The following is a 17355-nucleotide window of genomic DNA, read 5'->3' on the forward strand; positions in this document are numbered from 1 at the left end:
GGGGGCAGTTCTCTTTCCTCGATGGCTGTCTACCACAGAGGGTCTCACCCATCATTCCACTCCCAAGGCCTACGTCTCCACTCGTTGTGACCATTGCATTTTTGCTGGAGCTGTCGTGCTCACAATGTTCATTATCTTATCTGATGTTCACTGCTGGGAGCACAAAGCCCACAACTGCTGTATGAGCTGAGTATCACTTTATGTGGTTTATTATTGTTGTTATTATTATTACAATTTTATTGTTGCTATTGTTATTAGTTTAGTTTATTTCAATCATTAAACTGTTTTTATCTCAACCCACGAGTGTTCTGAACTTTCTCCTCTGATTCTTTCCCTCACCCCACCAGAAATTTCCCCAACCCCACTGGGGAGGGCGGGAGTGAGTGAGTGAATGCATGGCATTTAGCTGTCTGCTAGTTTAAACAGCAGCAGTTCTGGATGAGGAGGGAAAAGTAAGGGGGTATTTTTGTTTGCTGTCACATAATATAAGCCCTCCCCAATGCCTACAGGCTGGTGGGGGCTGCAGCAGAGATGGAGGATGGCTGTGGGTTCAGCTCTAACTCATCCCTTTTGTCTCCCAGCCCTTTTCTGCAGCCATTTACCACCCACTGCACCAGCCCAGGACTGTGGAGATGCTGGGGGCATCCCTAGGACTTCCCATCCCAGTGGACACCCCCGCCTTCTGCTTCCAACCTCGCCAGAGCGGCGTGGACTGGCATCGCTTCAGTGCCATCAACATGGAGCGGGTTGCCCAGGAGGTGGATGTGGCCATGCTCCAAGAGCACATCGCTGCTGTCACCTTCTGCAACCTGGCCGGGGAGCGGTGCCCCCACTGCAGGCAGCCGGCAGACCCCATCCTGCTGACGGTGCTGAGGATGGCCCAGCTGAGCACTGAGTACCTGCTGCACTGCCAGGAGCGCCTGGGAACCAGCCTGGCCCAGCTCGCCCAAAACCTCCAAGGTGCCCGTGCTGAGCTGGCTTGCACCCAGCAGCTGGCAGTGGAGCAGGCAGCGCAGCTTCAGAGGGCCAAGGAGGAAAGCAGGAGGTGGAAGAAGCTCCTTGCCACGCAGCAGCTCCTCCTCCAAGCTGGTCCCAATGCTTACTGCAAGGTGCGTGATGGAAGGAGAGTAACACATGTCACTGGGTGGGATGCTCTTTGCTCTCCCACTGAGCTTTTCCCACCTTTCCAGCAGGGCCGTCCCTTTTTGTCTGCTCTTCCCCATCACCAAATCAGCCCTCTTGCTTACTCCTGGAGAGTAAAAGCCACCCAAACCAGGTGATTTAGGTTCATACAGCCTGATCATTCCTGCCAGTGCAGGACTCCATCATGACCAGGACCTCACTGATGCCTTGGCCCTGTTACTGCACTGCTTGGATGGGGAAAACAGCTTTTCTTTCACCCCCACCACGAGCAGTATCCCTGCACCATCTTGGCTTCTGCCTTCTCATAGAATCATAGAATCACAGAACGGTTTTGGTTGGTAAAGACCTTTAAGATCGAGTCCAACCATCGAACCAGCCCTAAGTCCACCACCAGACCATGTCCCTAAGCATGATATCTCCTCACCTTCTAAACACCTCCAGGGATGGTGACTCTACCACCTCCCTGAGTAGCCCTAGGCCTCCTGTTTCAGAGAGAGGAACCTCCTGAGACCTCCATCTCGGTGCTTCCCAGGCCACAGCCATGTCTCTTGGCCTTGCAGGGGCCATGAGGAGTTGCCCTTTCCCGCAGATCCCACTGACTTTCTCCCTTTCTCCAGTGCCACCTCTGTGACAAAGCCTTCATGGACGTCTCTTTCCTGAAAACCCATGTACAATGCCAGCACTCAGAGGCCACTGAGGGGGGTGAGCACAGGGACAATTTCTCCCTTTCGCTTTCCCAAGGCAGGTTTTCCACTCCATGGGATGTAGATGCTGGAAAGCAGAGTAACAACAGGAAGTTAAAGACAGCTTCTTGTAACGTCTATCTTCTCTGCTGCTGCTTCTACTTTCTGCTTTTCCCTCAATCGCAGGGAGGATGTGCTCTCAAATACGAGCCTGCACGTGTATTTACAGCTCCTCTCCATGCCTCAGTTTCCCTAAGGATCTTCTCCACCCAAAGATTCCACAGTACCATGGGGATGGAGCTGCATTGGAGAGTCTGGGAGAGAGTTTTTCTGGAGTGGGAGAGGGGATCACCTTCACAGTGCCCCTTTTCTTGGCAAGGAATTGATGCTTCTTTGCAAAACCACAGGTGTAACATGCCGTGCAAGAGCCATGGAGCCTTCTCAAAGCTTTGCTTGTGCCCAGTGCTCAAACTTCACAGATAAAAACCTGCTTTTGCTGTTTGCTGGCAGGCTGCAACCCCAGCCCAGGGCTGATGCAATGCAACACCTTGAGCATTGCTCCAGTGACACCTTCCTCGGTGAAGCCTGAAATGTCCAAGTGTTCTGGAGAGAGCAAGCCCAGTGCAAAGCCACATGTCTCCACGAGCTGCTCATCTCTCCATGCTGACAACATACAACAAAACACAACAATAAGGGCTTTAGTAGGATTCATCCCCCTCCCCAGGCAAAATCCCCATAGGAGCTGGCAGAACACAGTGCCTCAGTTTCCCCGGACTTTACAGGGCGTCAGAAGACAAAGGCACTGGAGCAAATGGAGGATGAGGTGAAGGAACTGAAGGCAAAACTGCAGGAGGTGCAGCAGCAGCTGGAAGCAGGGAGGGAAGCAGGGAAGCTATGCAGGGAGCAGGTACAGGGAAGGGCAAGAAGTGGGGAGAAGTGTTGAAACATGAGAGCATTTTTTAAGCACAGGTGAAAAAGGCACTGAAAAATATTTTATGGTGGGGCTCATGCTTATTTCTTGGGAAAATTTGGCCTCCAAAAATTCCTGGTGCTCCCCAGCATGCAGGCAGGCTATGTGCCATGATGGGTGTGATGAGAGTGTCAGTGCTCATCCTGCTGGCACCAGGGCCAGCCATTGGTGCTTCTGCTCTGTGACCGAGACATCTACTGCCTCAGTTTCTCCATTCCCTTTAGGAAACAGAGAGAGCTCGCCAGCAAGAAAAGGAAGGCAGGAAAGATTTGGAAAGGTGGAAGGAGGAGGAGACGATGAAGCTGTGTGAAGAGATAGATGGGCTGAGACAGCTCTTCCTTGTGTCATTCAAGGACATGGCCAGCAGGAACAGTGCCATGGAGGGGGTAAGTGAGCCCCACCATGTGTTTCTCAAGGTCCAAGCATGTTGCCTCACCTGGTCCTTCCAGGTTCATAGCCCAAAGATGCCTCATTTCTTTCTCTGGGGGCACATGCGTGCCTGGGGGTTGGAGGCAGTGGCTGGCCCAGGTGGGGTTCCCCAGGACAAAAGTGACCACCTAGTCTAGGTAATCCTGGCAGGGGAGTTGAGCTAGATGATCTTTTGAGGTTCCTTCCAACTCCTAATATTTGGTGTTTCTGTGAAAGTGGATCCTCCTGTGGGACACTCAGCTCCGTCCTCTCCCCACTTCAGAAACTGCAGGAGCAGTTTCACCTCCAGAGAGGTGGCGGTGTCCAACCTGGGGACGTTGCGGGATGATGACAGTGAAGAGGCGCAGTGGTGGACACGGAGCTGGGCAGAGCTGCAGGGTGAGCAGGAGAGGACAGCAGGGCAGGTGAGCAGCGTGGTACCCACAGCCTTACCTGTCCTGTGCATCCCAGGAGGTGCATTTGAGTGGAGGTGGCCCCATGTACATGCATCACTGTGTGCATCTGCTTTGTGGGTGCCTGGTGTCAGCTCTGGTTTCAGGTATCAATGGGCCATGTCCTATCGCAACCAATGAGAAGACATGATCTTGTCACTGGCAGACTTTGAAGCTGGCCATACATATTCTGCAAGGCCAGATCTGCCCTTGGAAGGGCATGTCAAATAACAAATAAAAATCCAGAGAACTGCCCTTGCTGGTGAAGGGAAGAGGTGGTTCCAAACCCATTTTTACCATGTTCAAGTCTTCTTATTCCTTTTTTCCCCCTCTTAGTTGAAGAAAGTGAACAAGACACACCATGCTGCCCCATCGCCAGACCAGCAGCAGGTTATGGACCATGCCCATGAGCAGAAGGGTGTCTTCAGCACCCACCTCAGAGAGCAGCTCAAGGTCACAAAGTCCCAGGACAAAGCGGCAAGTGAAATTGAAAAAAAAAAAAAGGTAGTCTTTGTTCATCAAGAGGGCTTAAGCAGTTGTTTAAGCAGCCTCAAAATACTTGCTGAGTTAAGAGTAAGCCTAATTTCAAGACCATTCTGTAATGCTTTGCTATGTTTGGCTCTTTTTTACCCTCATTAAACATGAAGCATTACATGAATATTGTCCGGCACAAACTGCCTGCTAGGATGTAGCTCACCAGAGCAACGCTCTGTGTTACAATTTGGAGCATCTTTTACTCGCTGTCGGGCCTGCGAATAGCACATGGGTATAGCAGGATGGCATCCAATGTGCTAGTGATCATATTATGGGAAGGAAAGCCCTGAAGCTAACCCCCTGTAGAGTCTGCTGAAGGGAAATAGCACTTGGTGTGTGTATGTGCCCACTTCAGGGTCTTGCTATTTTCTGCTCCTTTTTTGAATGCATTTAATAATATTACTCTGCAGAGAGAGGAAACGTTACCCAAAATCATAGACAAAGAAATGATCTTCAAATGATGCCTCATTTTATTTCTTTACAGATCAAGCAACTATCTGCAAGCAAACCTGAAGGTAAAAAATATATTTTAAAGTGAATCAATTTGGGTCTAGATATTTTTTTCAAAGCTAACAGCCCTTAGGACCACAACGTCTTCTCTGTCTCCATCTGCAAAAGTGTGCTGTGGAGCTGGCCTCATGTCCTCTCACACAAAGCCGTGGAGTGGACACCTTCCTGTCCTTTGACTGCAACAAGAAGTCCTTTGATCTGCCTCAACAGCATAGACCACAGCTCTGGGTGCTGTCTCAAACCCAACTTGTCTCTTGGGTGGGATTCACATTGTAGCCATAAATCAAAGGAATGAGATCTCCATCAAGCACTCACAGCGAACAGACAACCTTGCCTCGTCCAAAATGATGCAGTGGTTATTTGCATAAAAAATAAAGAGCTGAGGCATGCCATGGCTTCTTCTTCATCTGGGTTTTCTAGAATCAAATGTCAGGGAAAGAAAATGGGGACTTCTCAGCAACGCAGCAGCAGACCTCACCAGGTGTCATGCTTAGAGACGTGGTCTAGTGGCATACTTAGGGCTGGTTCGATGGTTGGACTCCATATTCTTAAAGGTCTTTTCCAACCAAAACCATTCTGTGATTCTATGCTGCCCAGAAAGCAAAAAAAGGTCATAAAACAGGGCGGCTATGAGCAAAACCCCAAGGGGTACATGCTTAACTCCAGCTCTAGAAGAGGACTGTTTGCCCACTGACATCCTCCAGCCAATGGCCTTGGTGGGTGAGCACCCTGGGGTTTCTCTTAGGGATGTTCTCCAAGGACTGGTGCCAGACCTGGGCCTTGGCTCCTCTGCAACCCTCACAGGCTCCTTTCTTCCCTGCAGTGACCCAGGAGGTGACCAAAGTGGTGGTTAATGAAGAATCGTCAGGTGGGTATCAGAGCTGGGACCATCTCTATCCCAATAGCACCAGGATGAAGCTGGTGTTTGGCTCAGGGTGTTGTGTGATGAGGATGAGGGGGTGCTGGGCAAAGGTGGTGATGAAGTGGAGGGCTCATGAGAAGAGATGAGTTCACTGGTCCCCCATTGGCTGTGCAGGGTATGACCAGCCTTGCTGCCAACGCTTCATCCAGGAAAGCTGTCCCAGGCAGCTGCTGGGCTGTCGGTGGGTGGATTTTGGAAAAGCTGTGGGCAGGTATTAATCAAATTGGAGAAGGAAGTTGCCCCTCTGTAGAGGGATGTGATCTCCTGAGAACAACCAGGTGCTTGCTCTGGGACTTGTGGAACCCATCTCTTCTTTGGGGACATGGGTCCCACCAGCCCCCTCCCCAAGACACAGCTCTGTCACTGCACTGGTACCAGCACCCACCTCTACTGCAGATGGGGAGGAGGCCACCCTGGTTGGAAAGTGGAGACTGCTGGAAGCCCTGCAGAGAAACCCAAACCTCCTGAAGCAGTTTTGCCCCGTCCTGGAGGAAGTGCTGGAGGAAAAGCTGGAGAGCATGGGGGTGAAGAGGGTAAGTCTGTCTTTTCAGTGCCAGCATTTTGGTGCAGAAACAGAAAGACTGCTCTGAACTGACCTTTTTTTGTGGGCAGCAACCGAAACAACAGGCAGTAAAAAAATATCCCCATTTGGAGCAATCACACCTCAAGAGGCAAATAGGAAGGCAAAGGCAGAATCCCAGAGTAGCACAGGGAATAAACTGCCGGGCTCCGTCTTGGAGGAGGGTTATCAGTTTGTCTCCAGCAAATCTTTCTGGCGAGCAGCCTTTCATATGCGAAATTACCCATGGCTCCCTCTCTTCTAGGGAAGGAGGGTGTTGGAGGGCACAGCAGCTCCCGTCACAAGAATTTCAAGGGGACATTCAATGGCTGAGTCCTTTTCATGCCAAGCATTTTAAATAGTGCCTCCTACGAGTCTTCCCGAGCTCCCGGCAATACAACACCACCACCTAGCACCTTGCAGAGCTGGTGCAAGGCCAGTGAGCAGGCAGGCAGCAGGGGTCACGGCTGCTGAGGACATCTTGGTCCATCGACCTGCATTGGTCCATCGACCTACGCTTCCCAGCAAAGCAGCGTTTCTGTTTCAGGTCCCACAGGCTCAAAGAGAAAGCCATGACTGATCGACTTCTTGTGCGATTGGTTCCTGGAGGCACTTTTAAGGAGCACTCCTGGGTTCATTTCACATAGGCTGGAGCCCTGGCATGTCCACCCCTTTTCCCTAATTTGGGAACACTGAGGTGGTTTCAAAAGCCAAAGCCAGAACCATAGGGTCTATCCCCCCTTCACCCTTCATTTCTCATCTTTTTACATCTCTATGAGCCCAGGACATTCATGGTCACAAAACCTCCTCAGGCTGTAAATACCTCCCAAGAGAAAATGTGGCACTTACCCTGTAGCCTAGAAATTGCCCCAAATAGCTGATATTTATTATTCAGCGGTCATTTACCAAAGCACATGAGGGCTTTGCAAGTGTGAGCTGTTTGCATGGGATATGTTGTGCTGGGGAAACAATAGATATCAGGTCTGGTGAGAGCTTCCTTGAGGTTTGGACAGGGCTTGGAGCTTGCAGGATATTCTTGAGATATGGGCAGTGCTGCCGAGGCCTTGTTTCACCACCCAGTGCTGTTTGGAGGACCATGTCAGGCTCCTCAGCCGTCCTCCACTTTAGGTTGTGAAGGGAATCTCCACTCGGATCTACAAAAGCCTCCAGGTTCTGGCCAAGGTTCAGCGGCAACAGAGGACTGAGAAATTTCCTGATCTCCTCTACCTGCAGGATGAGCTGCTCCGAGCAGTGATGGGGAAAGTCAGGCTGTGCAAGTAGCACAGCACCACTTTGCCTCAACAACTCTCCATCATCCCGGTTGAGGTGACCTCCTGTCCTCTCTGCCTACCAATCGTGGGGGCCTGTGGCCACCCACTGATAGCCATAGGATGCTGTTCCCTTACCTAGTGAGACAACAAGGCAGAGAAAGGGCAGGAAAGGACATTTAGGACAAGTCTCTGCATATTGACCTCAGATGGGTTGGCCTGACATGGTCAGGAAAATACATCAGCAGTCCCCAAAGGCCCCAGCAGAGGGAAATGCAGGTTTGGCAGTGGTTGCAAGTCCCTTCTCTCCCTTTTTTTTCTACACAAGCCTATGTTGGGTATGCTGCATGGTGACCCCAAGGGCTGCCCACAGGACTACCAGGAGGTGGCTGATGATTCTCCTTGCTCTCAATATTGCCTTCTAGCTCAAAGCCTGAAGAGCCCCAGGTCCCTTTGTGGGTCACAGCCCATGGTGATACCGGCTGCAGTAGAGCCTAAAGCCTTGGGGGTCCCCCAGCACACACCTCGGAGCAGAGCCCACTCCACCCACAGCCTCCTCAGGACTCCTTGGGATACCCCATGGACCTCCAAAGCCAGCAGCCACCATCAAGCACCCATCCCACAGTGGAGGTGAGTCCCACTATTGCCTTTCAGCTTCCAGGCAGGCAGGTAGTGCCCAGGACCATGATGTGGCATCCTAGAGGGTTTTGTTTGGAAAAGGAGTTTCCTGGGGTCTCCTTGCCCCTACAGGCTGACTCAAACAACTCAGCAAATTCAGACATGAGGGTTTGTATCCACCGTGTGATGAGGGAGACAAACACGGGGTATTTCCCACTGGTGTTTGGCTCCTCCTTCCCTTTCCAGAACCTGTGCAAGGGGATAAAGGAGTTGTTTGGGGGTTTTGAGGCAAAAATAGTAAAGATGTAAAATAAAAGCTTGGAGAAACTGTGCAGGCCATGAGAAGAAACAACATAGAGAGGGTGTGAGATGGCAGTAGAGAGAAAGGAGCTCACCTGTGACCAAGAGCAAGAGAGGAAAAGGAGTAACTGGTTTGCTCCAGGAGTAATAAAAAGCCAGATTTAGGTTCTAAATGCAAGCAAAGCAATATCCAAATGCAAGGTAAGGTATGGGTGTGCGTATTTGTCAGAGATGCCAGCAGGAAAGTGTTTGCAGTCGGTGGATGCGATGGACCATGCAGAGCTTCTCTGTGGGCTGCCCTACTCAGGGTCAGATCACAGCCTGCACCCACTGCAGGAGCAGGGAAGGGGAACACCAGAGCATGCCTGACCCATCTCTCTGTGCACCAGCTCAGGAGCAATGCTGGGAGGGAAGAACCTCAGCAAGAGCCAGCACTCTCTGCCATGGAGCTGGGGAATGAGACCAACTCTGCTGGGTCAGACCTGGACTTGCTGGAGGAAATGGCCAGCTCAGGTACCGCCTGTTCTTGCAGCAACCACTGTGGGTCAGCGAGGTGGTGAGGACAGTCCTGGCTGGCACCGTCAGTGCCACTGTGTCACGACTTAGGGCTGGATCAATGATCTTAAAGGTCTTTTCTAACCGAGACCATTCTATGATTCTATAGGACCCAAAGGACTGTCAGACACAAGGAGGACGGCTTGATTTAACTGTTGGCTATAAGCTGTAAAACCTGATGTGAAGCATGTGCCAGGGCATGATGTGGGGAATGCTTCTGGGCCCCTCAGAGAGTTGGGGGTGCAGTGGAAGGCATCTCTTGCTTATGCATTAACTGCAGCCTGCAACGGATACTCCTTGTGTGCGGCTTTGGGGTGTCCCAGGCCAAAAAGGAGCTGTTAGTGCTCTGCCACACACTGCTAGCCCAGGCTGAATGTGCGGATGGAGGTTTCCTCCAGCATGCCAACAGCTCCGTTGAGATGGGTCGACACAAAGCCAGTGAGTTTAAGCTACTCAGAAAACAGCTCATCCTGGGCAGGTCATGGTCCTCTCCCTTCTCACCGAGCTGCACTGTCACCATGCCACGGGGTTCCCCATTTAACCTGCTCTGCCCTACACAGGAACGGCAAAATCCACCATGGAGAGGTGGGTCTTGGAGAGGTGCCTGGATGCAGCGGCACTGAGACTGCCCAGTGGGGTGAAAGTCTTCCAGCCCTGAGCTTGGCATCGCCCAAAACCAACCAGCCTGCCAAGAAACTCCAGGTATCAGGGATCGTCTCTGACACAATTTTCGTTTTAAAAAGTCCTGACAAACCCTCTCCTCAGCTCCTATCCATCAATCTGTGCACAGGGACTTCAGCCTCACAGCGGCAGAGAGTTGGCCCTTGGCCCTTTTATCCCATTGAAAATGTCTGTCCTTCCCCTGATATTTGTCCATTCACCCACTTCACGGAAAAAAAAGAAAATAAAAATCAGTATTCATGCAATTGGGAGTGAAACAGTAAGTGCCAGAGACTTGAACTGAGAAAAGGTCTCTGGAACAAATCCAGAGATAATTGGAGTGATGCAATGGCAAAATTATTAAATTACTAAAACGGGACTTAACCATAACCTCAATTTGTGGGGGAGAGCTGATGTAATTAAAGTGGTGTCAGTGTCAGAATCAAATTGCTTCCTTAGAAAAAAAAATTAAAATTATTTTACCCAAGGAAAGTTCAGCACAAATACTGGGAAGATTTTTTATTTTTCTTATTGCAATGGAGATGTAATTCTTGGCCTTCATCTGACAAAGTGAAAAATAAAATAAAATTTTAAAAAATGGCGAAACATGACGTTTATGGGACAATTTGCAAGCCAAGGAAATGGAGAAAGGGTCTCATGTGTTGCATCCTGATGCAATCAAGTTTTCCCCTTTTTGCTCTAATTTTCACATATCAGCCTGATGGAGAGGAAATCGCTGCTGCTTTGTAGCAGGGGGGCACATAGGGAGGGATATCCAGCCCTGACACTCCCCTTCTCTGTCCCTGTGCCCCTCTACAGGCCGCAGACACCTGCAATGTCCCAGAGTCCACCTGCCTGGAGGAACTGGCCGAGACATCAGCCCCGGGGGCCGCTCGGGGGCCCCCATGGTCCCCAGGGCCGTGGGGAGCTGGGCTGAAAGCTGGAGACAAGGGAGTGACAATACTCTGCCAGCAGCCACTGGGTGGTGCCACAAGACCAGGAACGAGCAACAACCACTCCACAAACCTCCCCAGGGCTTCTCCTGGGCTCCAGCCACCCCTTTTCTTGGGAAGACCCCAATATTGGGGGCAATGAGGTTGGGTGCTCCTTGGGCAGCCACCGTGGATCATGATGAGGAGCAAAAATGCTGCACAGGGTGAAAAGGAGAGATTTCTGCTTTCCCTTCGTGCACGAAGGTGAGCTATAAGTCAGCATCTGAGGGGGCCATGAGCTTTCTGACCCCCCCCAGCTCTCCCTGAAACCGGCATCCCATGGACTGGGGCCAGCTCTCCATGTTGGGGACATCCTGGTGCATGTGGGCAGCTTCTTTATTCTTTAAGGAATCCAAAAAAGAGAGTCAGGGAGGGGAGAAAGCAGTAGCTTTCCTTTTCGTTACGTCTCTCTTTGCTAGTGTTCCAGAGGGTGATGGAAAAAAATTCTGTTTATTTCTTAGAACAAGCCCCAGCAGCCCTCTCCTTCCTCCTTTTCTTCTTGAATCTGTGGAAACCCCAACCCAAAGCCCAATTTTTGTTTTCCTGCACTGTAAATGTGACCTTATAAGCCTGACTCCACTAATAATTCTTATCTGTGTAAATTAAGTTCATTTTTTTAATTTTCTCTATGTTTTTTACATTTGTAACAATGCATTTATGATCTTGATCCCTTAAAAGTGTGACATTTAGGGAAATGTGATAGGAAAAACTGGCACTTCTTGGTTTCTCTTCTTTTTTCCAACCCACTACAACATGCAGAAAATCCCCCATATTTTGCAAATCTCCATGTCCCCCAGTATGTGCGCATTCAGTTCTGTGTTTATACCCACACATACGGCACAGCTCTGTAGCTGCATACCTTGAAATGGATTTGTTTTTTTCATTTTAATCATTCAGGTTTAAGAACTGTGCCAGGTTTGTGTTATTTGTTGCTTACAGGGCTATTGCCAGATGTGGTACATCATGCTTAATTTAACACCTGTTGTTCTTTTTTGGTGAGTGTGAGCTGGGTTCCAGTGCTGGGACAGCCCAAAACTGACAGGGAAATAAATTTCTGCCCAAAAGAGCAAACAGGTAGGAAAAGGGCAGGAAGCAGAAGCTGTTTCACCTTGACGACGTGGCAGGCTCAGTGCCAAGGCAGGCACCTTGCCCAGCACCGAAATCTGAATCACACCCATCCCACCAGCTGCTGCCCAAACCTCCCAGCCCCCGCTTGGGCTGTTTGAGCTGCTCCTAAACATATTTTTGTTCACCAATGCCTCTTCCATTCATTTTTCCAGCAGTTCTCACGCCTGAGGTGCTTTCAAGGTATCACAGAAAGCTTCATGCACTCCGCACTGAGGCCAGACAGTGCCACAAGAGTGGGAGAAAAACTTGCCCTAAGATTGGGAAACTCCAAAAATACCTGTCAGCCTTGTGCTAAGAGAAAGGTGCCACGCATATGCTGATGAATAAATAAATAAAGATACAGGCAAAGCATTTTTACTTCATTCTGGACATTTTGAGCCAACAGAGGATGTGTGGTGGGCATGGAAGAACTGTGAACTCTTGGTCAACCTTGTCTCTTGGTCTTTACCAAGAGCCAGAAACTTATTTCTCCTACCAGCCTGAAGTGTTTCCTTTGGCTCCTCTCTAGAGTCTCTGGAAACAGTAAAACAAGTTCAGAGCCAGCATCATAATGACCTAGCCAATTTAATGAAGGAGAAACCACTTGACCTTGGGTTATCCCAGATGACGGGCTCTGTCTCCGGAGAAGAGGAGAGGGAGAAGCGATTCCAACGTTACCAGCTCCATCAACATGTCTCATCCAGAAAATAAAATTGCACTCAATTCTCCTCCCCCATTGTTTTAAGGACTCCTTCCCCAGATAAAGCAACTGCTTGTGTACCCCTTTTCTTGACTAATTGGGCCCCGTGGCTGGGTACCTGGCACAAGTCCTGTGCCCATCGGCATGGCTGAGCGCTCGTGCTGTGATGTATGTTGCCAAAATGGTGGTGAGCAGCCGGGATGGTCCCCAGGCAGGCGGATTACTGCAGCCAGGGAAATGCAAAACAAAGCAAAACCAAAACCAAGGCAGTGGGTGGAAAGAGAAATCAAGAACCAAGAAAGCACGTGGTGGAAAAGCAAGTCAGAAGTGCAAGCGGGGGGCACTCTTGCTAAACAGGCAGACAGGCATCCTGGTATTTCCTTCACACAAAGATTTCCTTGTGACTGCATTAAGGAGACAAATTCAGCTTCTCCTGCAGGAGAACAACAGTAGAAGAGCCGACTCCAAAATTCATTTCCCTCACCCTGTAAAGATGCGATGCTGCAACATCACAGGACAACACAGCTTTGTTAGCAGTGAACGCAATGGGGACGTGCAGACCGCAGGCATCCTGCCCTCACCTCTCAGAGCCTGAAACTGCATCCTCCCCTTCTCAGACTCGCTTCTTGAGTCTAATCCTGCCCACTGGCATGCTGGGGTAGTGCACCCATGGCCTGCTGCTTGCCAGTGGGTGGGTGTGTAGCAGGCTCGGTCCCTGGGCTGGAGCACACGTACTCATCCATGCTGCATCACACCCTGAAAAGCTAAAAAAACAACCCTGATGTTTCATTAAATGATGAAAGATGCAACCCCAGCATCACAGCATGGTTTGGTGGAGCAGGGGCCACCCAGGCAAATAACTCCACCCCTCCCATACCCACACTGCTCCCCTCAAATTCATGCAAGTTTTTAATATTCCTCCCTCTGATTTTTTCAACCTTGTCTTCAGCATGAAGCATTGTCCATGGTCTTTACCAAAAGCCAGAAACTCATTTCTCCTAGTAGCCTGAAGTGTTTCCTTTGACTCTTCTCTGGAATCTATGGGAACAGTAAAACAAGTACAGAGCCAGCACCATAATGACCCAGCCAAATTAATGAAGGAGAAACCACGTGGATTAGGGTTTCCCTCTGAAAAAGCCAGCAAAAATAATGTATTTTGCATTTTGTTTTTCTCAATTACTTTTGTCTTTGTAAGACTCCATTTATTACTAATACTTTCATAAAGCATGAATATGTGTGGAACAATTGGTAGATAATCAAACCACAGCACTAACGACCTCTGAGTGCAACTCTCCCAAATAATACCAAGATGGAAAAAAAAAAAAAAAGGAAAAGAAAAATCCTATCAAATTTATTCAGCTGAAGTATCTTACCCAGAGAGCTACTCTCCCATAACATTTGGGGCAAGCACAGTGTCATAAATCTTAGTGCTATTAATCCGTAGACTCATTCATCTCTGTTCAGCTATATAAAAGCAATAACCTTGTCACTATAGGAAGGAAGATTGGGCTTTTAATTGCATATAGATTTCAGGAGAGTTCTTATCTCCTAGTCCAATTTGTAGCTTCAGATATGGGTCTTTGCTTCCCTTGGTCAGAGCCCATGCAAATCTGCCATGCTCTCATATAAATGTTGCAGAAGCTCAGAAAGGACCCATATCGAGCTCTTCTGGCAGATAATACACACAGCCTTTTCAGCGACTGCTTTATTAGACGAGCCTATATTTAATTAGCTCCTCTGAAATGGGATGTGCAAATTTACAGAAACAAAACCCTTTCTGAGTGCATGCACACATGCGTACACGCACACATCGCCAGGGGCGCTTCTCCTGACTCATCTCCCTTGGCTCTGCAAATGCTACCAAATGCATTCCATAGTTGTTGTCAATATTGGCAATAGAGGCAAAACAATTGGCGAGGGGTCCTCACCAGCATCAAACACAGGAGGAAACACTGGGCTGGGAATGTGGCATGGGGTTTTGTGTCCTTTGCACGCGAGCATTGGGACATGTGGCACTGGGACACAATGAGCTGCCACCAAAGCAATGTTGGGACATCCTGGGGGAGCTTTTGGAGATGTAATATCAGGTGTTGTTACACAGCAAACAGGCCCATAAATAAACAATTCTCTGCTTTGGAATTTGATTTTTTTTCAGTAAAATTCACTGCATTAAAATTTTTCAGCCTGCAAGTTTTTGGTCAAGGTAAGGAAATGAAAACTGATGCTGGAAGATTAGAGATGTACTGAGGGCAGGAATTCCCGAATACAGCTCAGTCGCAGCTCTCTGCCGCTCTCCATAATGCTCCTGCCCACAATCTTGTCATCTACACGCTTGCACACATCAAAGTGAAACCGTGAGATAGCCGCTCGCTGACTTTGGCAGAGTATTTGCGTTGCATAAAAATAAAAATGTATCTTTCAAAGGTGCTTCCCTGTGATTTTACGTGCGTGCTCGTTTTTGCACTAATGCAGTTGCAAACTCATATTTGAGATTTTCCTGTGTGTTTTTTTCTGTATTTTACATTAGCCTGTGCAACTTTACCTCACTACCACTTATGCCTCCCTATCTAAATCAAACATTCCCATGCTTTTCAGCCCCTTTCCAATGGGGGCCAGCAGGAGGGAGAGCATACCAGCAATTTTTCTGCCCTCCTCAGAACAATGAAGTATTTACAAGTGTTTAATTGCTACCTCAAAAGTCAGGCAGATGCTGACCTGATCAAAGTGGCCTCAAACCCGAAGAGACTTGGGGAGACTTGAACCTCAGCAAGGACCTCTGATTCCATTTTATCCATGAACTGTGGTCCCCTCATGCCTATTCATCTAATTTTTCTGATATCTTGTCTCAGCATATAATTAACTATATCTTTATAAATTTTTAAAAAGTGCGTTTTCTTTTATTTTTTCCCTCATCCACACATACTTCTCCATACTTCTCCCAAGAAGCTGCAGAACTCAAAGCTGGGGTGAGATTAACTGAGCGGGGAAGGTGGTAGCTGCTGTTCGTGTCAAGGAGAGAACAAGTGAAAACAGTGATTTTGGTCTTAAAGACTTTTTATTTTTAATATTCATGTAAAAAAAATAGCTAACAAAACAAACAAACAAAAAATAATAAACCCAGCATGCAAAAAAGAGGCAGAAAATCTAAGTCTATACTGAAAGACAGGGAAAATTCCGTTGTTAAGAATATTAATATTTTAAAAATAGGATGGGAATTATCTCTGCAAAACCAATTTATTATCCTGTAAAACCAAATCCTTAGAACAGGTCCTCCACTGGTACAAAATGGAGAGCCTGACATCCAGCAGAGGTAACGACTTACCCCAGGTGGTAGCAGGGGCCAATGTCCAGCCTGAGATGGGACCACGAGCTCCTGTTGGATGGAAGCTCTTTCCACCTCTCTGCGTGGTGGTCATCTCCTCCAACCATCAGCCCTTGGCACCACAGCTTGCCAGGCTTTCCCTCCTCCTCTCCCTGACCTGCCTGAGGCGCAAGATCTCCACATCAGGATCTGTGCTGGAGATGTGCCTCCATGGTGGTGGAGAGTTGGTGTCTATGGAGAGCTGGTGGCTATGGTTTGTGCTCACTGGGAGCACTGATGTTCAGTGAGGTAGCCTGCCCCCACTATTCAAGCAAGCCACCAGAGATGCTTGCTAGACTCATAGCTTGACCTACCAAAAGTTCAGCTCTGGAAAAATGTTCAGCTCTACCTCTGATCCCTCCAGAATGTGAAACAACTCAAGGGAATATCAGCATTTCACCAAAACTATTTTGCCAGTGAGCTCCTGCAGAGAATTTACAATCATTACAAGTGGGGCTAAAACCTATTGCAAATATCTGTAAGAATGGCCACTTTAGAGCATCATGGCTCTGGTGTCTCTTCCTCTGATCCCTTCAAATAAACTTCCTCTCTGATGGACTGGCTAGAAAAGACAAGGTCCTACTAAGGAGTTAATCTTCACATCACTGGGGGGAGAATTAACACACGAAAGTCCTGATGTCAGTATGGAGTTACACATCTAATGCTCCGTGGGATTTCTGCTCCAAATGTAACTCTAATTAATTCTAAATGAGAAAATCATATGGCTTCATTAAAGATGACATCTGCAGGAACACCGGTCACACACAGAGGTTTTCAGCTATTACAGCAAATATCTAGCATAGGAATAACAATGGATTATACATATTCCCTGGAGAGATAAGAAGAAATAAATACACTTTGGTATCACGGGTTATAGCAAATGACTAAGTAACATAAATCAGATTAAATATCACAGCAGATCAGCATCATAGCACAACTAGCAAAGCAAAAGTGTGTTTGAGTAGAAACAGTCACCAGGGAGGAAAATGTCATTACTATAGGGCTTGCATGCCTTGGTCACAGCCGAAGGGACGCAACTGAATTTACTTGAAATACACAGTAAAATAATATAGAAGACTACCAGGTTATTATTTTTGCTTTTCAACCTGCTCAAAAAAATTAATATACCAAAACCAGAGCAAAGATATACTACCATTTCAGCAAAACACTTTTTTCTGATGAGCAAAGGACATCAAGGTCATGGCATACTGTTCAGCTCTCCAAATGCTGAGAAAGTAGGGGATGACAATGCTTAATTGCATGAAAGCCTGCTCAAAATGAAGGCAGCGATGGGGTAGCATTGCTTTTACATCTGGGCTATTATTAAGTGGAAATTTTAACCTATTAGAAGAATCAGAAAAGGGCACAAGACACAATAATGATCCTGGATATCAGCGTTTATATGTAAAATGTAAGCAAACCGTTCTACTCTGAGAGAATAAAAAGACAACACTTCTGTTATAGGTCTCCCCATGGTAGGCATACTAGCAGTTGAATAAAACCGATGTTCATAACAAGCTAGGATACCACCCCAGAGTAGGGGAAACATGATAGGAAACACAATCCTATTTACAGACTGCTTTGTTTGAGTATATTTTTTGCTTCTGAAGGGA

General features: G+C 48.2%; 1 protein-coding gene across 1 annotated transcript; it reads left to right on the forward strand.

The window, feature by feature from the left end:
• The first annotated feature begins 632 nt into the window (after positions 1–632).
• On the forward strand, positions 633–7462 carry DZIP1L (DAZ interacting zinc finger protein 1-like). The gene is made up of 8 exons (XM_010180837.1): positions 633–1109; positions 1761–1845; positions 2609–2733; positions 3021–3182; positions 3993–4137; positions 5524–5568; positions 6019–6155; positions 7310–7462. The coding sequence occupies exons 1-8, from the start codon at positions 633–635 to the stop codon at positions 7460–7462; spliced, it is 1329 nt and encodes a 442-aa protein (XP_010179139.1).
• The last annotated feature ends 9893 nt before the right edge of the window (positions 7463–17355 follow it).

This window comes from Mesitornis unicolor, unplaced genomic scaffold (assembly GCF_000695765.1).
Source record: "Mesitornis unicolor isolate BGI_N332 unplaced genomic scaffold, ASM69576v1 scaffold4753, whole genome shotgun sequence".
Classification (NCBI taxonomy): Eukaryota; Metazoa; Chordata; class Aves; order Mesitornithiformes; family Mesitornithidae; genus Mesitornis; species Mesitornis unicolor.

Excerpts from the sequence above, each read along its gene's own strand:
- DZIP1L (XM_010180837.1), top strand. The coding sequence starts at position 633 with ATGCTGGGGGCATCCCTAGGACTTCCCATCCCAGTGGACACCCCCGCC. Across the intron at positions 2,734-3,020 it reads GGAAGCTATGCAGGGAGCAG|GAAACAGAGAGAGCTCGCCA; the intron begins GTACAGGGAAGG and ends CATTCCCTTTAG. Across the intron at positions 3,183-3,992 it reads GGAACAGTGCCATGGAGGGG|TTGAAGAAAGTGAACAAGAC; the intron begins GTAAGTGAGCCC and ends TCCCCCTCTTAG.